The sequence below is a fragment of the Candoia aspera genome, chromosome 4, assembly GCF_035149785.1.
Source record: "Candoia aspera isolate rCanAsp1 chromosome 4, rCanAsp1.hap2, whole genome shotgun sequence".
Taxonomy (NCBI): Eukaryota; Metazoa; Chordata; class Lepidosauria; order Squamata; family Boidae; genus Candoia; species Candoia aspera.
Window position 1 is genome coordinate 69,883,389 of NC_086156.1, and position 23,018 is coordinate 69,906,406.

A 23,018-nucleotide genomic window follows, 5' to 3' on the forward strand; every position below is an offset into this window, starting at 1 on the left:
AGACAAATCTGTGCATTTTTCCCCCAGTGATTCAGAGCAAATGCATAGAGCACTAAAGAATGCACTGTATGATCAGGCACTACAACAGTATTCCAAAGGTCAGTGTTTTGTTATGCTTGATAAGCACTGAAAATAAAGTCTTAAACTTTTCTTTTATGAAAGAAATGGCTGTTCTGATTAATAGTATTATTTTGTGCTTAATTGTATGCTTTTGTGGTGGTCTATTTCTTGTAAATGTCTTATCTCCACAATCCTTTTTGTGCTGCCATGGAGAATGGCATCTTAAGAGATAGATACCAAAGAATTATTGGAGAGTCAGTGTTCAGATTAGTTTCAAACCAGGACCATGGGAAGTTAAGTTCAAGTTTCACATCAGCTTTGAACTTGAGTTGGTGACCTTGTATCAGTTATTCTCTCACTCAAAACTATCCCCATCAGTTTGTTTTTGGAGACGATTACTAAGTATATCATTCTGAGCTCTAACTAATAAATAATTGAGGAAATAGTGAGATTGGTGTGTCTTATTTTTTTTAGATAAGAGAGCAGCAAGTTAAATTTACCCAATAGATTTTTACCTTGACAAATATATCTGTTGTCTTTAATATTTATAATAAAAAAAGAGTATCAAAGGCATAACTCTTTAAATAGTTACATTATTTTCCATAGAGCAGAGTACCCATTTAAATTTTGCATGCTTAGTCAGAACCAGGAAAACATACCAGAGTCATTCATTAGAGATGGGCAGCCACATGAATCTACTAAATAAATAAATGCAGGATGTCTGAGCAAAGCTGCAATCCTTATTTATAGAGGCAGGATTTAAAGACAGTCATTAATATTAAACGATTCAGACTTACAGCATTTAGACTGTGATGCTATGACTGTAGTAATTCATATAAACCATATCCATTAACTTATGCAGATAAAACACAGCAATAAATACAGTATTTAATCTGCTTATTGTGCATAAGTAGTTTAATGAAAGCTTCATACATGGTTGCTACAAAAGTAGGATAAAATGATTGATTTTTATATTGGCATATAGATACTATAAATGATATGCATTTGATAATTCACAAGTGCAAGTTTGTACGATCATGGTATTTTTGATAGGGATCATTGGCGTACCATGTTCTTCTTTTCCAGAAGGAAGTAGTCATTTTATCAAGCATCTTACTCTGTGTTTTGTTGCAGAATACATGCTCCCGCAAGCGCTTCATCCGGTTAGGCTTCTTTTTCCACACCTTTTTCTTGTAACCAGCCTATCACCAAACAACAAAAGATTTAAGTCCCAAATCACAGATGCCTACATACAGTGTGTGTGTGTGTGTGTGTGTGTGTGTGTGTGTGTGTGTGTGTGTTTAAAAATAATTACGAAATAAGAAGACCTCCATATAGGCAGGCATATTGTTCATCTTGAGCATTTTCTATTTCTTTATAAATAGGAAAAAGATAATTTATGCGCATAAGACAATTCCATATTTAGTGAAGAAAACATTGTTACCCTTCTTCTTAGCCAGAGGCCACAGTGCAGTCGGAGAAATCTCTTAACCACAGCTTTCACGGTTTTTCTTTTTCCTTTTCGCAAGCTGTAACTGATGACTGTCCTTACTTGCTGATGAAGGATATTCTGAAGCAGGGGTGCCACTCTGATATTCATGTCAAATCAAGAAAATATAAAACCAATTCACTATCTATATAACATAAAATTTAATGTATTATTAACTCCTGCCTGAATAGCATAGAAAAAGTACATCAACAATTCCATCAGTTCTACAGAACATCAATCTTGTATTCTCAAATGTCTTTATAAAATTAGTTTTGCCATGCAGTATTGAAAAACAACCTAGTCTATAGTGGGCAAAACATACACTTGCCTTCCAGAAAAAAATGAATCCCCCCACATTTGCATCTCATTTGTACCACAGAGTTGTGTTTGCTTTTACTGATTCTTACTCTAATTCTCCACAATGGGAATCATTGTTGTGATTGAACTTGACTGCATGCTTCACTTTCTACAGTGTTTCCTGGTGAATGGAATCAATGGCTCTCAGAAATAGGAAGTTCATGCAGGCCGTCCATTGCTACAATGGGCTAATATGCCTAGAGATTATTATGCTCTACAAGAATATTGTATTTATTTTAACCATCTAAATGGAGTTCTTGGTATTTTGCCAAGGACAACTATTTTCAATCCTTAAATACAGTATAGAGCAGATAAATAATGAAATATTTAATAGAATATTAGATTTTTAAAAAATTTTGGAAAACAAAAACTACTCCTATAACTTATTCATGAGAAATATTGCAGATTGCTTCTTCAGACAATGAGTGCATTGATTCACACATTGTACTAGCCATGTTTTGTCTAATTGTGGTTTATGGGATAAGCCACAATTGGCTGAATTTGCTTAACATACAAGCTAAAACCAAACAAGAGATATTATGACTAAGTATTATTATAAATCTACTTATGTGAAGTTAAAACAGACATTTTGTAGCTAAACCATAGCTAAACCATTATCTCCCAGTAAAAATATCTTACAAATCAGACTGGGAAAATAGTGAGAAGGGCTGCGTACATTTTGACATTATGGAGCACCCTCCCCCTTGAGATCTGGTAGGTTCCCACCCTCTTAGCTTTCCATAAATTTATTAAAAGCTGGCTTTTCCCCCAGGCACTGGGATAGCAAGGTTGAAGTCCAGGGGACTGTATAGTCGGATGGATGTTGTTGGATTGGGTGCCAGGTTTTTCTTGTTTGTTGGACTGTTTTATTGTTGTATTTTATTATTGCTGTTAGCTGTCCAGCACAAGATAGATGGTGAGCCTTATAAATCTTTTAAATAAATAAATAATCACAAAGGAAGAAATTAAATCCATATTTATGAAATTTCAACTTCGTTAAATAACACTTACCTATTTGTTATAGAGAAGGAAAGCCCAGGTGAAGTACTGCCAAAAGACAGAAGAGGTTTTTTTAGAGATTCTGTGGATGTCTGCCTCTGAGTGATGTGAACTGAAGATAATCGATAAACAGGGCTTACAGTGCATGAGCCACTGTAGGCTGAAGGGACCAAAGAGCAAAAAGCTCGTAAAACCCCTACAAACATAAAAAGCAAAATAGAACATGAGCAACCTGATAACAGAACTCAACACAAGCTACAGAAATTTCTTCCTGATTTATCATTCACAATGACTGCCCATTTAGGAATTATGAGATGACATGAATAAATTATTCTATCTCCATTAAACATCAGAGGGATTCAGAGGGAGCAATTATTAATGACAGAAGAGCAGGTTTGAATGAAGAGTGGATTTGCAAGAGGGTCCAACTAGATGTATGGTAATGATAAGCCAGTTTGGTCTAGTGGTTAAGGCAACAGGCTAGAAACCAGGAGAATTGTGAGTTCTGGTGCTGCCTTAAGCATGAAAGCTGGCTAGGTGACCTTGGGCCAGTCACTCCCTCTCAGCCCAGCTTACCTCACAGGGTTGTTGTTGTGGTTAAAATAGGAAGAGGAAGGAGTATTTGGTATGTTTGCCACCTTGAGTTATTTATAAAAATAATGAAGGTGGGATAGAAAATAAATAAATAACATACACCCAGCCTTCAGGACAGGAATGTTTTGTATTCATCAAGAAGATTGATGGGGAAAATGGTTATTTCCTGTTTAAATAGTCAAATTAAGCAGATAGCAATTTCAGTATTCATGGCTACCAAAGTTATGCATAGAACAACAAAAAAAATAAATAAATCTAGAGTACTACCATAGCTGGTTCACATCATGATTTAAAATACACATACAGTTTTTATTATACAGGATTTTATCAGAATACATGCCATTTGGAACCAGCCAGTGACACTAAACAAAAATTTTGGCTAGTTTAAAAAGCAAAATTTTAAAGAATTCTATAGATATAACTCCTGTCCAGGTTTTCACATCACATTAAGCAATAATTCACTTAAGTTTGGCTGGGTTCATATGCCGTAAACCAAACAAACCAAATTATGTCCCAGTACAAGGTGTAAAGCCACCTGTGAATTTATACTTCACTTCCACAAAATTGTTTCTTCATACATATTTTGTTCTCACCTGCTTCAGCCATATTAATGGTTTGGGAGTAGACTACAGATATAAAGACTTGGCTTTCCTATCTCCTCTCCCTCCATGTTCAATAATTTTATTTTCCTAGCTCCCCTTTGCATGTTCTTTTGACCCATAAGTAATAGATCTACATCAAGTAAGCAATGCAGTCTTTTCAAGATTAGGTCAAAGCATTAAGATGTGGGGAATAGCAGTGCTAATAAGATGAATCAATAGTGTTATCTTAATAATATAAAGTAGTCCCCACATGAAGCTGGACTATTAAAACTGTAGCTTGCCAAGAAGTGTGCAAACCAGAAAATCTCCACTCCTCCTTTACAATTCCAGATCTCCACCAAGTATCAACGTAAGAGGAACATCTTCGCCTAAATACAGTAACTAGGATGGGAAACAACGCGCCGACCACGATTTTGACAGCAAGGCTAATCAAAAATCGCACACGTATACTGTATCTGCATCACCGTCCAACTACAGTCTCTCACTGATACTATTCTGTCATCTGCATTATGTGCACCGATCACTTCATCTCAACTATTCTGACCCGCACGCCCAGCTGTAAAAGCGAAGATGATACTCTTTCTTGCTTAAAAATACACTTTAAATCACCTTGCTACGAAGAGCCCAGTTAAGCTACAGCTTTAAATACGGCAAGTTGTACAGTGTCTCAAGTTGTACCGTCCGTGCATACGACTGTACGTTACGCAGTTTATAGACGCATCTAGAATGATCCCAAAGATCTCGCAGTAGTAAGCAATCCTTTTTGGCTCCTCTGCTCGTCCCGAACTACTGGACCCAAGAAGCCTCCGTTTGGATTTTCTTTTCGTTAACTGACCTGAAAATCGCCGCGCTGCAGCAAACGCAGCCATCTTCCTTCCTGCCCTCCGGTTTACCTCGTTACGGCAACTGTAGGGAGTCAACACTAAGCAAAAGCGAAAGCGAATTTAAGCAACCTTCTGTAGCTCTTCATCCCATTGCTTGTAAAAATCAGGGTGGTTCTTGTCACATGATATTGTAAAATAGCCATCCAATGCAATAATGTATAAGAGCTAAACTACTTAAGACTGAAAACTTATATGACTGTAGGTTTACTGCCTTTGAAGTAACACAGGATTTTCCTCAGTGCATTTATGACCACTGCTTAGCCTGTCTGCTAATTCTCATAGCAACTCTTACATTCTCCTATAACTTTATTAAATGTAAAATCTCTTACAGGACTTTATGCCATCCATTTGACATGATCCACAAAAGGCTATTTGGAAATAAATTCGTTAATCACTAAGGTGTCATAAGATTTGGTTGTTTTTTCCTACAACAGAATGCCAAGAAACTTCTTTTGGAAACTAATCCAAGAACACTTGTTGGTTTTATCTGATTTAGATCATTGGACCACGTGCCAGGTTAGGACATCACGCTAGTCTCTAATACAATTTTTTTTAAAAAAATTCTGGCTGTGTGTGTTGTATGAATGCTGTTAACTGTGGCTTATTCAGTAAATCAGTTAAGCAAAGCATGAATTAATAATGGTATGAGCTATTTTCACAATTTTTGACTGTTTCTATATGGTCTTCCCCCTTTCCATTCAAAATTGTAGTTACTTATCTAGATCTGATGCAACCTTAGAATGCATTATCTCAATGCCTCCTCAATATGAAATGAAACCCCAGGCATTTGATTTTTTTTAAAGTGTTGTTAAACCATTCATTTATTGTTTCACATGACATGCTAAGCCAAAAGTCTAATCTAATGAGTTTGTATGCCCTGCCATCTACTCTATGACACAAAGTTCATAATCCAGGTCACGGTTATCATATTATTTGAACCTGAAATATCAGCCACCTGTACATACATTCATATCCCTCACACTATTCCCTTTTGGGATAAGCAATTTTAGCAGAATGCAGAAAAGGAGAAATAGGGATGCAAATAAATTACAGGTATGAGATAAGAAAATGAGGGAACCACCCTAATATAGTTTACACCAAGCCATTCACTGTACCTGTCCATACCTGCCCAGATTACCACCTTGATGTGGTAGGAGGACTCCATAGTGACCCTGACAATCATACCAATGGGAGTGGGAACTCTTGCTAAAGCAAGCAGGCTTCTGCTTCAAGCAGCACAGATTCTAGATCTGAATGGACAACACTGGAGTCGTGTTGGCTGCATAATAGCAAGCACAGTCAGAACACTGTCTAGTGCAAAGTGTTGAACAGATCATGAATTCAATTCTAATTTAAAATTTAAAATTGGTTAAATGTAGAATATGTAAGAGATTTGACCTGGATGACATATGCAGAATATAAGATCACTGTAAGGAATACTTTTATTACAACTTAACAAAGGAGAACCAGAGGAGCTATGTGAAGAGATGTTGTGGAAACAAAGACAGAAAAAAAAATAATCCCAAAATTTCTAAGAAGAAAAGATTTAAGTGGCTTTCAGAACAAGCTATCATTATAGTCAGGAAAAAAGAGAAAAGTCTTGGGCAACAAGGACACATGACTACTGAGCATAGAATTTCAACATTTAGCAAGAAGGGATAAAAAAGATATCACAATCATAAATGTTACCTATCAGAAAAAAATAAATAGAAAAATGAAAGGTATTTTTTAAAAGATCAAAGATATCACAGGAAATCTACAGCTAAGGTAGGATTAGCCAAGAGTAATCATGGAAAAGACCTAATAGAAGCAAATGAACAAAAAGATTTAAGTATTATACTGAAAACTTTTACAATGGGATTATAGAATGACAGAAGCATTTACACATATCCAGGAATCATCTCAGCTGGAAAGAGAAGTCCAAGACAAAATAGACCAATCAAATAGGAAAGTGCCAGATTCAGATGATATACCTACTGAATGATTAAAAATTACATAAGAGACAATTGAATGCTAGCAGCTCTGTGTCAACAAACATGAAACATTAATTATTCATTATTTAGAAATATTTCTTGACTCAGTTTTAGAGGAAGATTGTTATCCCAGTGCCAGATACTTTTTTTGTTTTAGGCATAGAATACAGAAAAAGAGCAAGGGAGGAGGAGAGCAATAACGTTTTATGGGGTTCAGAGAACAAAAACTGAACAAATCGTGTCCCTGTCTGAACCATGAAGGGTGGTATACTTTTTATATCTGTAACAGTATTAACTGATTGACATTGTGCTGCTCTTATCTTTTGTGATGTTGAGCCTAGATATTCGTTTTAATTATTTGATTCTTTTTATAACTTCCATGAAAATGCTATGGATTTATTAAATAATCAACATTATTCCAATACAGCATTATTCCGCATTTTATTTCTTGCTCCCCTCCCATACAACAGCGGACTTTGCAAGGCTATTGAAATCGACTGGTCATACATTCATTAGAGCAACAATTTAAATACAGAAAAATTAAAATTGCATTAACCATATAATTCTTTCTTCAGTTTGAAAGAACGTGCACACAAGATCTTCATGCAGTTTTTAGGGCTCCCACACAGATAGTAGATAGCAGATACGGCGCCAAAACAATTCATTCTCGCCAGGACCTAAAGCGACTCATTCTGCGCTTCTTAGTGCGCGTGGCTGATGACGTTTATATTCCAATTGGCCGCCATGACAGCCTCTGTAAGACAGGGGAGGATATTTGCATATTAGCGGTTTAGTCTATTTTGATTGGTAAATACAAGCTCCTCCCTCCTCTCTGACGGGCCCTGGGCGTTTGCCGCTGCGGGGGCACACAGGCGGCGGCTCGCGACCCTTTCTTTGCTCCTGCGGTCCGTCCTTGGCGTCATGTTGCGGGTCTGTCAGCGCGTGGGGAGCACAGCGGCTCAGGTGAGCAACACGAGAGCTGGAGCCTCCGTCGCTGCTCCGATCTCAGTTGCAGCCTGTCGTCACGGAGCCTACTTCTCGTAACATATTGGCAGGGGAAACGGGAGAGGCCGCATGACTCCAGCGTGGCTTAGCCGCGGCCGTGAGGAAAAAGCACTACGCGGGAACTACTCGTTGTCTGCACGTTGCAGGAGGAGGGCGAGCGGGGAAACACGGTGGGATGCGGCCAGTTCGCCTGGTGTGCGTTTAAATTAAGCCTGCGCTTCCCATCAGGCAGTGCGGGCTGTTGCACTTTTTCCGAGGGAGGCGGCTCTGAAGTTATCTGCTGCCTCGGCTTGCAGTTATAACTTCTGTGACAGGCGTAGTAAGAAAGATCTGAGCCTGGAAATGCTTGTGAGAACGCACGGTCAGGCGGCGGCCGGGTATTGTCACTCTCAATTGTCTGCTAGGTGGTGGGCAGGGTCACTGGAAGAAGTGCTGCTGGGGCTGGTAGGCTCCTTGGGTCACCTCTAATTCGGAGCACGGCCTGTAACTCCGAGAAGCTCTCGGTATTCCAGGACTTCCTCTACTGTATTGTCGTGAGAGGCAGCTGAGCAGCATCCAGCCACCATGCCAGTCAGAGGATTATAGGCACAGTCCTTCTGATAACATAGAAGGACGTGACCTTGTTTGAAAAGCAATTTCTTAAAATTGCATATTGCTCTCAGTGTTTGCTTTTTAGGAAGAGAAAGAGTGCAGGAAGCTATATAATCTGGAAGACCTGCTCCTTTGTGTGAAACAGGTAGAGGTGATTTGGATGCATTCAGTACATACTTTTGAAGCAACAATTTGATTTAGCAATTCCACAACCTGCTCCTAGTACTGAAAAAACATCCAATCTGTAAGTTTAGTTGCAAAATAAGGCTTTACAGTGTTACTTTATTCCATTCTTTGCTCATTTAGAATATCTTAGAATTCTAATCAATTGTATCTTTGGAACATGCAGTGTTACAGCATCTTGCTGTTCCTTCAGAGTTCAATTGTTAGCAATTATATCCTGTTTTTTAGTTCATAAGGGGCAGGTGAGAAATGTCATGATGCACAAGTTGTCATCATGCAAACGATGTGATACATGTCATCACAATCATGCATGTATGGTCATTTTGACATCATCATGGCTTGTTATAGATGCTGCTTTTCATGTTGGTTCACAGTAACCTGTTAAAAATACCAAATACTTAGTACATTTTAGAAGAAAATAGTTATCAGATTGTATTTATCATTTAAGAAGCAGCATGAAGAAAGTTGTCTGAAATGAAACCTGAGCTACCTCCTCAAAGGTAGGCAGCATTGAGGCCAAATAAAAGATGTGGACATTATAACAGAAAAAGCCCTGGTTTGCATCTAGATTTATTTATACTATATATAGTTATTGTTTTTAAATATGGCACTTGTTAATCATAACCAGAGCCAGTTTGGTGTAGTGGTTAATGCACCAGGCTAGAAACTGGGAGACAGAGTTCTAGTCCCACCTTAGGCACATCTGGGTGACCTTGGGCCAGTCACTTTCTCTCAGCCCAAGGAAGGAGGCAACGGCAAACCACTTCTGAAAAACTTTGCCAAGAAAACTACAGGGACTTGTCCAAGCGGTCTCTGAGAATTGGACATGATTGAATGGGGAAAAAAATCATAACCACAATATTATTTATTTCAGTGAGTCTATTGTATGTCAACTTTTAAGTCTATGTTACCCACTCACTATATTGATACGGTTGTGAAATCTCTAATGTAAAATTTAGTGCTTGCAGATTTGAATAAGGTGGCACTTGAGAGAAACTTTTTAGAGCTTGAAGATTTTAAAAATCACCTAAAAGTAAGATGAATTCTGCACAGTATAGGTGGTATAGGAACTTTATACCACCATATCTTTATCCTGCAGAGGAGTGGCAAAACAGGTTGAAGCATTTTATTGCTTTGCTGCAATGACCATTTGCTGCAATGACTCTTCTATGGCTTGAAGGAAAAATACTACTGGTAGCTGAAGTCTCCAGCCTCTTGTTGCATCTCTGTTTCCAATCATTCACTCAAGAAAGTGGTAGCAGCAGCAGTATTAACAAGGCCAAGGTAGTTGATGAATAGCATTCTGTTCCTAACCCAAATGTTTTACAAAGCTTTATTACCTTAAAAGAATAAGAACATTTCTCTGTCAGAGAAAAATGGCTATGAAAAATAATTGTGCCTCTTCTTTGATTTTCACATCTTTTGCTAAGCAAATTATTTGTCTGAGATGATTCTTTTTTATAGTAATTTTATTAAAAATTACAGTTACAACAATAACTAATACAAACTAAAAAAAGAAAATAAAAGAAAAAATAGGCGCAGAAAAGAAAAAAAATAGAAAAGAAAATAGAAAAGAAAAAATAATATAATAAAGAAAAGAAATACATAAATGACTTCTCTCTTCATCACAAGAAGTATAAACAATTTTAGTAACTTATCACCTTCTCTTAAAATACATCCAATGATCTCTTCTTCTCATATCCCATCTCTTTATCTATAAACAAATCCTTAAAACCTTGTCTTTTCAGTCCTGAACGGCAAAAGTCCATTAAGAGTTACCAGAAATAACAACATAACTATTTTAGCCTTGATCAAATAAACCAACTTTATATTCCTTCCTTTTAACAATCCTTAAAACCTTTTAACAATCTTGAACTTTACTGTACTCCCTTCAAATAATGTCATAGAACTTGATTTCTTTTCATTTTTTTCTCACAAAATTTTTCAAAACTTTAACAAGCCTTTTTTGTAAATTCAGTATAGGAAAATTATCCCACCCACTCTCTTGGTTTGTTATTTGTATATCCTTTTTCATAATTAAGACATCAGCCAGTTTCTTTTGTATGTCCAGTGTAACATCTTTTTCCATGTCGTTCTTGTAGCCTGTCATTTTAAATCCACTTTCAAATCAGTCTCAGTCTTGTCAGGTAAAACTTGTTCCTCTTCCATAACATCTTTTAAACACAGTCCATCTATAGAGGCAGACACTCTTAAAATTAACTTCTGGGTCCATTGTTCAAAAATATTCTTCAGTATGTCCAATGTTAAAATACCTTGCTTCATTTTGTACAGTATTTTTAAGTCAAGTTTGAGTGTTCTCCTTTAATTGTAATCTTTAGTTCCCTCTACTTCCCTCTAGTGTCCAATTTTTTAAGGTCTTATTTTTTTTTAGAATTCAAAACAAAGCATTTTCTCATGAGAAGGATTCTTTATAATTCCAAAATCTTATTTCAAATTTATCAGGACCCTTGGTCCTTTTGTAACTTCCTAAAATCAAAGTTTTAATCACCCCTTTGCTGTTTATTCCACACAGACAAAAAATTAAGTCAGTGATTTGAAATGGGTGGGAACAATTTTGTCATTTATGCCAGGGCTTACGAGTGCAAACAGGTGAGTTTGATTGAACAAAGAACAGAGTTAACAGTTTCAGTGCCATTGCTTGGATTTATTATATACATGATGTATCTTAGATTGAGGATTATGTGGCATGCTCATATATTTGGCAAATTATTTATTGGATGCATATCTCCCCTTCCATGCAAAGTGGTATTTAAGCAGCTAACAGAAAAGAATGAAATACAAAATCAAAATATAATTAAAAGCATAACTAAAATAATACAGAAAACAGTAACAAAACCCATATTAATTTTAATGAAATTAAAGGTAGACAATGAGGCAGATGATTCCTCAGATAAACAGACGATAAGATGTTTAGTGCTTTACAGATAAAACCAGTACCGTAAATCAGAATTTCCCTAAGTGTAGCCTGGTACTGGTCCATGTAAAAAAACTAAATAAAACCTCTGACCAGAGAGAAAAGGAGGGGTTTTTTTTTTTGAAGCCTCTGGTAAGAACATTGGAATCTAAGACTTTAAAAAGTTACTTGGCACATGTGTGAAAGCTTGTCTAACATTTTGTGTATATATGAAGTAACACCCTTGCAGAATGAACTTTTTTCATTTTTAAAGATAGGTGTTTTAAGTTTGAAGGTTGGAAAAAAATGGTTCCAGTTATTTAAATTATATCACCCTGCCTTAAACTGATCCTGAAAAATTGAGAACTAGTTTGATTTTTTAATATGGTAATAATCATAGTAATGTTTGGCAGTAGCCTAGTTGCTGTATTTTGCACCATTCAAACTTTGGAAAATTAGGATAGCCTAACATAACTTGTGTTGTAGTAATTTAATTGAATGTAAGCAAGGCATTAAAAAGGGGGTATAAATTAACAATAATATCAACAACCAAATGCCAAAAAGAGGTTTCTGAATGTGAGATGGAAATTATTTATAGTTCTTGGGATGAAATCTGGAAAGGTTTGTATATGTCTTAATCAGATTAAGTTCTTGTTTTCATATCTACTTTTAGCAAGTAAAAATATTTCAAGGTTGCAGAAAATAATTCTAAATTGTTTCTGGTTTTATGCTACCAAAATGTCATACATAATCTTCACAGAAGCTGAAGTATTTGCAAGGCTGCTGTCATAGCAAACAGGATTTTAAAGATTGATAAGTATGGGTTACCTGAAATGAGTTTGAATTGAGTCATTATTCATAGCATATTCCATTTTTTTTAGAATTGTCTGTGTAGTAAAAGTTCACTCCGTTCTTCACGTCTGTCTCGTGGATATGCCACATCTGGAGAATCTGGGTAAGTAGATTCATAACGGGCTTTTTAAATTAGTTCTCACTAGAGGTGATACAGGGAGCCTTCCTCTGAGCATCCTGTACAATCGCCTATACTAGCTGGGAGATTTAGGGTATTCTTTTTTGTGACGGAACAGTGCATTGGACTTTAAAAACACATTTTTGTGTGTCCTCTTTTATTGAATACAAGAAAAAGAAACAAAATCACAAAACAAATGATATGCAAGACAAACTAATTATTGTGCTTCCAACATTATTATATATCTTCTGGGAAAGCCAGCCTTCACATTTCATATACCATTTGATTTCTAGCTAGATAATGGAGTTCCCTACTCAGATTTTTTTTTTTTTTGTCTCCTTCACTTTAGATTTCAACACTGGCTGAAGTCTTTTGATTTTTAATTTTACTGTTTTTTTAATTTTAATAATAACTTGCTTGGGAATATCAATTTGAAAATAATAGGTGAGATTACGGGGGAGGCATTAATTGTCCTTCATTGAAAATATAATCTGATATTGTATAGTAATATATATACAGAACTATTATGATAAGGTTTTAGCTAGTGGTAGAATAAGCCTGTGATACCATAATATTTATTTATATCTTAATAGCAGAATTCTGTTCTTGATACTCTGAATTTTCATAAAGGTTTGTTAAAGTTACCTCCAGGTTACTTTGTAGAATATTGCAATTTAATTTAGAAGAAATAAAATTAGAAACTAGTAAATGTTTTTTGTAATGACGTCTATTCTGCCAACTTCTTATTTTTCCATGTATTGGATATTTTCACTTAAAGGAGAGAGATGCTTTTCAGACATCTTAGAGACATTAATAATGTTTGAAATACGTTTTTTCCGAATCATATCTAACTTCTTGATTTACGGTATAGAAATGTGACATATGAAAATTGCATTGTTTCTATAGAAGGCAGTTTATATTTACTGTCATGCTGATGCCCTTTGAGTACTTTAATGCAAAGGAACCTCTGATAGAAATGTTAGCAGAACCTATTTTAGAAGAACCAGTGAAACACAAAAGCTCTGTTAGGTGCACCAAGGACATTTCTTACTGCTTTTGCAGAACAGCCAATCCTTTCCTGTGACTACTCATAAATTGCATTTGGGGAAGCTTCATTCACAGCTTCCTTGTTATGTGTCTAATAAGTTGAGAAAGAGGGAAAAGGGCTTTTCCTTGAATTGTACTGATGTTGCAGAGGGCAGTTGTGCTCTCCTGGGAGGAGAAGCAGCTGCGCTGAGGAGTTACTGGCAGATGCTGCATTGGTGTCCTAGCTTGCTTTCAAGCACTTTTTTGCCTTCAGATCCAGCCTTAGTTGTAATACATTGGGTTATATTTTATACATTATTGGGAATAGTGTTTATGTCATGCCTTGTAAGACATTTCTTTCATATCTTTGCAAAGATCTGTGATGTTTATAATCACATGTAGACAGTTAAGACTTTGCTTGTTAACAGGTTAACCTAGGAAGACATTTGGAGGAGAGTAAAACTTCCTGACATGTGTCTGATACTCTGTGTTTTTTTAATTACATCCAAAAAACATTCATGTTTATTTTCTTGTTTAAACAGTGTCTCTGCAGGGAAAATAATTGGTGCCAGTGTTTTGTTTGTTGGCGGAGGAATAGGTGGAACTATTTTATATGCAAATTATGACCCATCCTTCCGGGAAAATGTGGAGAAGACAATCCCTTATTCCAGCAACTTGTTTGAAATGGTATTGGGTCCTCTTCCTTCTAATATTTCAACACCAAAGAAACCGGTAAGTTTCTCCTTTTGTTGAAGTAGCGTATGCTTTGTTTCCCCAATTTTAAATTATACTTAGGATTTTGAATACAGTATTAATATGTAATTCAAAACCCCTAACTGTTCAGAATACCATTTTTTTCTAGAATACATAAGAATATCACAAAAAGATTATGTGGTTTTGAGAATCCCCTTGATGAAGCATTGGTCGAAGGCTTTGCTGGCTTCTGATCATTTTCTTAGCTTGTTAGCTTTTAGCTTGTCTTAACTTTAGGGTTTAGTTTTTGCCCTTGAAAATGAAATTCTTCCCTAGTGAAATTTGTTTACTTCACAGTTGAGAAGGAATTCATGGTGAAGTTATGTCATGTCACTAGGTACTGTGGCAAGAGGAAAATATTTCTGTCAGGTGGGAACATCTTATCAATCCCCATGATGACAAAGCACAGATGAAAAGATTAAAATTACAATCGGAAAACCTACTAACTAACTAACAGAACTAAATGTTTTTTTCCCACAGATACAGCCAGCTCCATTAAAGATCTCTTCTGTAGCAGAAGTAGTGAAAGAATCTAAACAACCAGCTACCAGATCTCCAAAGAGCAAAACAGATACTCCTTTAGTCACTAATGAAGAAAAAGAAGGTAACAACAGACTATTGCCCTAAAAAAACCAACTGGGCAGGAATGTCCTATTTATGAAAAATGTAACATTTTTAGATCTTGAACCTAATTGTTATTTTAAAAATCTATTTTTCTCTAGAGAATATTACCTGTCCTTTTATATTCAGTGCTTGCCGTTAACTTCTGCTGTCAAAATACTACTTCCAAAAATATTTTATCTGTGAAATTGTTAAAAAGGTTAAAAGTATTATATAGTAAATACAAGAACCAAGAATCTTCAGAAAATTTATTTATTTATTTATTTATTTATTTATGGTCAAAGAACAAATTAAAAGGAAAAAAAATAGAAATTTGTGAGACTAATTAAAGAGAAGGAAAAATAATATATAATAGATTAAATAGGTTAAATTCATTAAGGTAAAGTATTTTTATATGTGTATATAAACAGCAGTAAGAGAGTAAATAGCATTGGGTATCTTTTTAGATCCCCAGACATCTAGGCATTCCAGGCCTAAACAAGGTTGAACCCATTGCCTTCTCATAGCGGCTACAGTAGAAGAAAATTTAGAAATACCAGTGGAGAGACCTGCTAATAAAAAGTGTATAGCCTTGGCACTCAGACTAACCTTTTACTCACCCAAAAGGGGGTACATCAGAATCAATTGCCAATCTTGATATAAGGGACAGTGCAAGAGAACATGACTACTGATTCAGCTACATGAGTTATTGATTCAGTTATTTCTGAGCATATGCGGTTATGATCTCATTGGGAAATATTTTTAAACTGCCCTTCCACAGGTTTGGTGGCAGGGCGTTAAATCCTGCTAATCAGAATACTTTTCAGCATGAGGGGGAAAGTTTCTTAAAATAGTTAAGAACAGCAAAAGGATTGAGATAAAAATTCTCTAAGATAGAATTTGGAACACTGGATCTGCTGGTTTACAAATCAAGATCTAAAACACATTGCTTTATTTTGGAAATAGTTGACTCCAAGCCAATTGCTATTGGTGATTGGGCTGACAGGCCATGACAGGAAAGATGGCTTTTTACAGGAAGAGTTGAATTGTTCTCCAAGAACAAGTTGGACTAAAGAATTGCTCCCAAAATTTAATTTCAATCAGTATCTCAGGTGGCAACTTCACATGCAAACAGCTATTAGAAGAAACTGCTAATTGTGCCTTTAAGGCACAATAAAGCATTAGAGATGAATCAAGAAGCATGGGACATTATATATTAATAAAGGCAGAATTGCTCACCATGGAGTAAAAATCAGGTTACCTTAGCTCTAAAAAGTTCAATTGCCACTGGAAGAAATGTGTTGCCTTTACAACTAACCAACCCCCTAAGTCTATTTATCATCAATATTTACAGCAGGCTCAGAAGTCGCTCACATAATCTCAGCAACAGGTGAAGCATTGTCAGTTCCAGCTCCAGGAATGCAGGAGGAGGAGGAATGCAACAAAAGTCACGTTCATTTTGAAGGAAAGCAAAAACCTCCTGACTTAGGTATTGTCTGTTATCTGCAGACAATATAAATTTTCACTGTACTTACTGCTTGTGTAACTATTTTTAAAACTCTCTTTAAAGAAATTTTATTGAGAAAGAAATTCTTTGTAATTTAGTAAGAATTCATTGAGTCTGTCATAGTACTTAGATGCCATAACAAAACAGAGGTTTAAGAGTTACTTTTATGTACTTCTCCCCCTCCTTGGAGGAGTACTTTCTTAACTGAATGAATGTCCTTCAATTTCTCTTTGAAATTAGATGATAACAAGAGCATCATTTTCAATACAGATAATGAAGAATGCTGTTTACTCTTTTATCTAGATAAAGAATTGGTCAATTGAGGATGGTATGTAGGTAGGATCCTACCCTGAAGCAATTTCATTAGTTTCTTCTGGCCTTACCAAATTTTAAATCAAAATCCAGGGGAACAAAAAGGAATACAGTTGCAGGTTACGGTAGTGTCCATAAAGGTTACTGTAGTCCACTGCTGTTGATTGTCTTTGGTAGTAAGCTAAGATTTGTGGTTACCAGGATTTTGCTTTTTCTGTTATCAATTTTTAATAGGTTTTCTTGAATGAATCTTATGTTTTGTAAGGCTTTCCCCCCAGGCTGCCAGAATCTCCACTTTCAAATTGTGTCCCTTCGTTCTCAATTTAGGAATTGAAGGTGCAAGAAGAATTTCATTTTGGCACTAGCTGACCAAATTGTCCCAAGATACTTCAGTTCCCACTACCAAAACACAGGCCCAAATTTTATTTTAAGAACCAGAGGAAAATGCACCATCACAAAGAGCAACTCCTGTCTCTTTCTGTACTCTGTAGTTGGAAGGAGTGGGGAGTTTTCCCATGCTTACATTGAGTTCTCCATAGCTCAGTGTCAGTGCATAGATTTTATCACTATCTCCCCAGATCCAGGAAGGATTAAAAGCTTCTTTTCATGCTATTTTCAGGGTGAGCAGAAATGTGAGTCCCTGTTCACACTGTTATTTCAAGATTTATACCTAATTGTGTGAATGCTTTCAGAATGACTGAAGGCCATTCATAACTCCATAATCATCAAATTATTACTGCTAACTGGTTTATGACCAGGTATTAGGAGGACATCTAATACCTGCAAAATGCATTTCCAGCACACAGGCGGTTACTGAAATCTAACAAGGACATCATTTTCTTAAGAATCAACTTTGCTTAGTCTTGGTTTTCCTTTCAGTGTTTTGTTGAAAAACATCTCTGTCTAGGTAAAGAACACCATCGTGGTGATGCTGTTGTAAAAGAAAGACCACCTGAAGTGGTTGCAGCTCGCCTAGCACAACAAGAGAAAGAAGAGCAAGATAAAGTTAAGGGTATGTGAGCAAATAGTGTGGCTACTTCTACCCAATTCCAAAAACATGATTCTAATTTTCAGTAGCTCTACAAAACCTTAATGGAATGTTTGATTTCACTCGTTGAAAAGGTAATTAATTTATGTGGTTGGTTTATTTATTTATTTATCAAACTTTATCACCAGCCGTCTCCCTCCCAAGGAGGGACTCTGGGCGGTTTACAATAAAATAGAATTAAAGCCAGAACAGTTATAAATACAATAGAAGTAAAAATGTGATGGAATCTACATGGCCAAGAGTTCTTTGTCAGACCGTGAGTATAACAGGTCCATCAGAAGTCACTCTAGGGCTCTAGCCATCACCAGGTATGGCAATCAAATATTTTGATTGATTGATTGATTGATGATGTGTCATCAAGGCAGTGTCGACTCTATTGGAAATAATTATAACAATAATAATTTATGTGGTTCATATTCATTTTATAGCATTTAAAGATACTCTGATTAGAATCAGATTAATAGGCTATTTTAGTATGCCTTCTGTTTAGTTTATCCTTATTGCTTCCTATGAGGTGGCAAATTGGTGCACCAAAATGCAGTTCAGAACCATGGACCTGTGTCTAGCAGAAGTATCCCATAAATACAAAGCCATGGTGAGCGGATCTGGAACTTTCAAGTACTTGCAGACAACTCAGAATGGACAGATGGCCAAGTTCAAACATTTAAATTGGGCTTCTGGTCTTAACTTGTCTGCAAGTAGTTAACCATACCTCCAGGTCTGCATGTCATGAAAAGTTATAATCAAATGCCGATCCTTGTTTGTTTTAATTTGAAGGGAACCATGAAAAAAGATATAAAAACTAAACTGGAAGATTAAGTTAAACTATGTAAGGTGAATGATCAATAAAATTAATCACAGTTTTTTGCCTTTCCCTTCCCAGCACTTGCAGCATCCTTGGAAAGCGCTTTGAATAGCACCGCTCGTATCACTTTGCAAGCAGTTACTCTCCAGGAAGCTGCTGTCCAGGCAGTCAGTCTTCATTCTCAGAAACTGAAAGAAGCTATGGATAATTCGGAGGTGCGCATGTTTTATTTTTATTATATGTTACAGTTTTGTAGGTTATGTTTCTATATTTTTAATAGCTAAGGAAAGGCTGTTAAATATGGTATGCATCTCTACAGACAAAAATGGATGCAGATGGTGGGATTCTGTCACAGAATACACGATTCTCCATAGTCTGTTGGAGGATACACTGTTCTTAGGCACTTGAAAAGGGAGCTGGCAGGAAAGGGTTAACTAAACCTCTTCTGACTAGAAGGCAAACTTTTGTCATCTGGTGGAGGGAACCTTCCCCAACTCCCCCACCTTCTGTGCATCACATGGATAGGTTTGTGCCTCTTTTACCTCAATGTTCCAGAATATTCTTTACCTGAATTGAATTGGCAGGAGCCCCAAACCCCAACCGCCCATATGATATGACTGCCTTCAGTTTATATTTTTCCATCATCGTTTTCATTTTTTTATTCTTTCATTCTTTCCATCCATCTATCTATACATGTAATTAATAGTTTAGCATTTCTTTTTTTCAGTAGCAGTTCTTCATTATCTTGAAACCTATGGCCTTTCTTCTCCAATTTTAGGGCCAACGTTCCCCCTGCAATCATTTTTTAATAATTTTCCTGAAGATGAGAAACCTGTCTTACATGCTAAGGAAGATCAGTGGTGTAACCACCAAATTAATAGTTCTTACCATGTTGCCGATCATACCTATACGAATATTGCTAGTATGGTTGCGCAAAGCAGATATCTTGGCCATATGCTTTTATTATCTGTCTACACCAGGGTTTCTCAACCAGAGTTTGGTGGAGCCCTTGGGTTCCACAAGAGGTCACTAGAGGTTCCCTGGGAGATCTTGATTTATTTAAAAAATTATTTCACATTCGGGCAACTTCACATTAAAGAGGTAAGTTTCATTCTTTATTTTTAGTTTAAGAACACTGTTGATGCATATATACAGGCCTACCTGTGAAACACGTATAATAATTTTGTATCTTCTGGCCCATATTTGGGCCTGAATGTGCAGGGGTTCCCTGAGGCCTGAAAAATATTTCAAGGGTTCCTCCAGGATCAAAAGGTTGAGAAAGGCTGGTCTATACTATACTAAATTTCACACGGTAGGAAAATAATGTTTAGGATCATCCAACACAGATTAGAGCCCTACACAGAAAGAGAGATGTCAGATCTTCAAGGTGGTTTTAAAAAAGGCTGAGGAACAAGAGATATTTCTGGTAATGCATGCTGGATAATTGAGAAGCCCAGAGATTACCAAAACGAATTATACCAAATTGTCAACCCCACTAGGTAGATCAGACCAGGAAATCAACACCACAGGAAGACTAGAACTACTTTTATTGAGATTAGCTATAGTAACAGAATCTTGCAAGTCTGATTATGCTGTACTTTCCCCCACCTCCCCCACCTTACATCCCAGTGAATCAGGGAGGTGTCTGCCGGAGCCGCTTCCAAAGATTATCTTGTTTCTCAGGGCTTAAAAATGTTTCAGCCCCCTTTGCTTAGCTAATGGTTCTTACATATTTCCATCAAGGTCATCTTCCATCTTCTGTTTTATAAGAGAAATATAATTATTCGTGTTGATTATAGAAGTGCCTTTGATTGTGTTGATCTTGTCAATCTGTGGAATGTCCTTAGGAAAAAGGGAATCCCAGAACATCTCATTTTGCTGAACAGGAAGACCAGACAGAACATGGCAAAGGGCTGAGATGAAGCTGTATGCTCTCTCCATATTTATTGAACTTACATTCTCAGTATATCCTGAGGAGGTTGGATTGGAAGAAGAAACATCAATAACCTGCACCATCCTGATGACAGTACTCTGATAGTTAAACATGTAAATGATCTGGAAGCTCTAGTAATGAAACTCAAGGAGCAGAGTGAAAAAAGTAGGGCTAAGACTAAATATAAAGAAGGCCAAATTAGTAACAACAGGTATAGCAACCAGCCGTAGAATTGACAATGAAGATATTGAAGCAGTGGATAGTTCATTTATTTATTTATATTTATTTATATTTCAGATTTCCATCACTGCCCATCTCCCCCGAAAAAGGGACTCTGGGCGGTTTACAATCAAAATTTTAGGATCAGCCAACAGTTAAGAAATATGCTGTAGACTAGCACTTGGTAGAGTAGCAGTGAACGTCTTGGAAAAGATACTCAGATGCCAGGATGTATCTGTACCTTTAAAGGTCAGAATTGGGCAGGCAGTGGTTCTTCCTCTGACGTTCTATGGAAGCAGAAATTGGACTTTGAAGAATCAGGATAGAAGGAGTTTTTTGAACTTTAGTGTTGGAGAGGACTCCTGAGAATGCCATGGAAACAAACAAATGGATCAAAGAACAAATCAGTCTGGAGTTCTCACTTGAAGCACAAGTGACCAGGCTCAAATTACCATATTTTGACACATTATGTAAAGACCATAGCAGTCTTGAGAAATCTGTAATGCTGAGAACGGTGGGAGGAAAGAGAAAAAGAGGCCAACCAGCAACCAAGGCCAACCAGCAGCAAGATGGATAGACTTACAGTGGCAGTGAGTGCACCACTGGGAAAGTGAAGAGCTGGGTTAGGGACTGATCTTCCTGGAAAAGGTGCTTAAGAAGAGCAATGTAGTGATGGACTTCTTCCATTCAGCATGACTAGATGCTCAGTATCAAAGTTTTCTAATGCATCTTTTGTCAGTGGTATGCTCTAATAACAGATATATTTCTGAATGAAGACAGTGCAAATCTGTTGATTGGGGTCTGCCTGATCTGGAAGAAGCCAAGATGTTTTTTGGTTTTGTAAACGTACGCATTTCGTTGCTGAATGAAAGCCACTTTTTAGAGTGAGCTAGCAAATTTGTACATCCTCTGAAAGGTAGGAGGAACACCTAAAAGGGTTTGGATAATCTGTGCCACCGATGTGCTAATCTGAAATAATTAAAATGGTTATCTTGCATATCTTGTTAGGTTCCAAGTGAGAAAAAGGCAGCTCAGTGGCGAACTTTGGAGGAAGCATTGAAGGATCGTAGGAAAGCTGTGGATGAAGCTGCAGATATCCTATTAAAGGCCAAGTGAGTATTCTAGATAACATTTGAGAAGATTAAAAAATAAAATAATACTTGAACTATAAAAAAATAGCAATTGTAGAGTTTTGTTTTAGATTTTAGTTTCAATAGTCAATGGCTGAGTTTACACAATGAACTAAACTATAGTTTATTTGGACTGGAGGTAGTTATCCCAGCTGTTATGGTTTCTAAACTACTTACAGTTTAAAGTAAAGTATAACCCCAGCCAATTTTGGCTTCATCAAATATGGTTAAGTAAACTCTGGCTTGGTGTTACATGTGAACTTTGTCAGTGACTGGGATCAACAGTTTAAGCTTTTTCCATTTCAATTACACAATTCAAATATAATTATAGAAGGGTTAGCATGTGCAGTGCAGTACTGCTTAACAGCGGTAATTGGGACTGGAATTTCTGTTGCTAAGTGATGTGGTTGTAAAGTGTGACGTCACTCAACTGCATCACTTAGCAACAGCAATCCCAGCAATTCCCATTGCCATCATCAAGTGAGGATTGCAAATCATCAAGCAAGCAAAGTCACTGGAAAGCTGGCAGGAAGTTACAAGTCCCAGGTGGCTTGCAAACAAGCTGGCAGGCAGGTTAGTGGCTGCTGATGGTTGGCTTGGCTTTTCTATTGTCTCTTTTGAATGGTATGTAGATGTTGTTTACCTGAGGTAAAAGCCAAAAAACCAGTACACTCCCTTGCCAGCAATCAACACCCAGATATGCACAAATCAACACTAGGATTAACACCAGATGAACCATCAAACAGCACAATACACCCTAATCAAGGAACTATTAACTCAGGCAATCAACCAAGCAGCAAACAGCCCAATCAAAGAACTCCCAAGGAGAGAACAACCCCTACCAGCACAAGCAGGGCAAGCCACTGTATATAAACTGAGAGCAAGGCCCACTCCCTCTTTGCACTGAAGATGTTGCCTAGTCTGGCAATGAAACGTCTGCAAGAAAACAACAAGGCTCAGAGAGCACCAAGGACTCCACAGGTTGCCAAGCGCCCAGATAGTGATCATGTGACTGCAGGAGTGCTGAGACAATTGGAATTTCAAGGCCCAATCGTAAGTACCGC

The 23,018-nt window shown here is 36.8% G+C and overlaps 2 protein-coding genes across 3 annotated transcripts in view; one reads left to right on the top strand and one right to left on the bottom strand.

Annotated features, from left to right (window-relative positions):
• Positions 1-957: 957 nt before the first annotated feature.
• MRPL35 (mitochondrial ribosomal protein L35) lies at positions 958-5,033 on the bottom strand. Its single transcript, XM_063300406.1, has 4 exons — positions 4,937-5,033; positions 2,918-3,101; positions 1,505-1,649; positions 958-1,262 (listed from the first exon to the last, which is right to left on the bottom strand). Exons 1-4 carry the CDS (start codon positions 4,968-4,970, stop codon positions 1,074-1,076), a joined length of 552 nt encoding a protein of 183 aa, XP_063156476.1. The 5' UTR covers positions 4,971-5,033; the 3' UTR covers positions 958-1,073.
• A 2,753-nt stretch (positions 5,034-7,786) lies between these two features.
• The window catches only part of IMMT (inner membrane mitochondrial protein), a 31,881-nt gene continuing 16,649 nt past the window's right edge, over positions 7,787-23,018 (top strand). The window contains exons 1-8 of one of the 2 annotated variants that reach the window (XM_063300407.1): positions 7,787-7,921; positions 12,533-12,606; positions 14,190-14,379; positions 14,881-15,004; positions 16,355-16,489; positions 17,727-17,831; positions 18,751-18,887; positions 21,833-21,936. In XM_063300407.1, coding sequence (XP_063156477.1) covers positions 7,880-7,921; positions 12,533-12,606; positions 14,190-14,379; positions 14,881-15,004; positions 16,355-16,489; positions 17,727-17,831; positions 18,751-18,887; positions 21,833-21,936 — 911 coding nt within the window. In that variant the 5' untranslated portion in view covers positions 7,787-7,879. The remainder of the gene's footprint in view (positions 7,922-12,532; positions 12,607-14,189; positions 14,380-14,880; positions 15,005-16,354; positions 16,490-17,726; positions 17,832-18,750; positions 18,888-21,832; positions 21,937-23,018) is intronic. The other variant, XM_063300408.1, reaches the window with a different exon arrangement.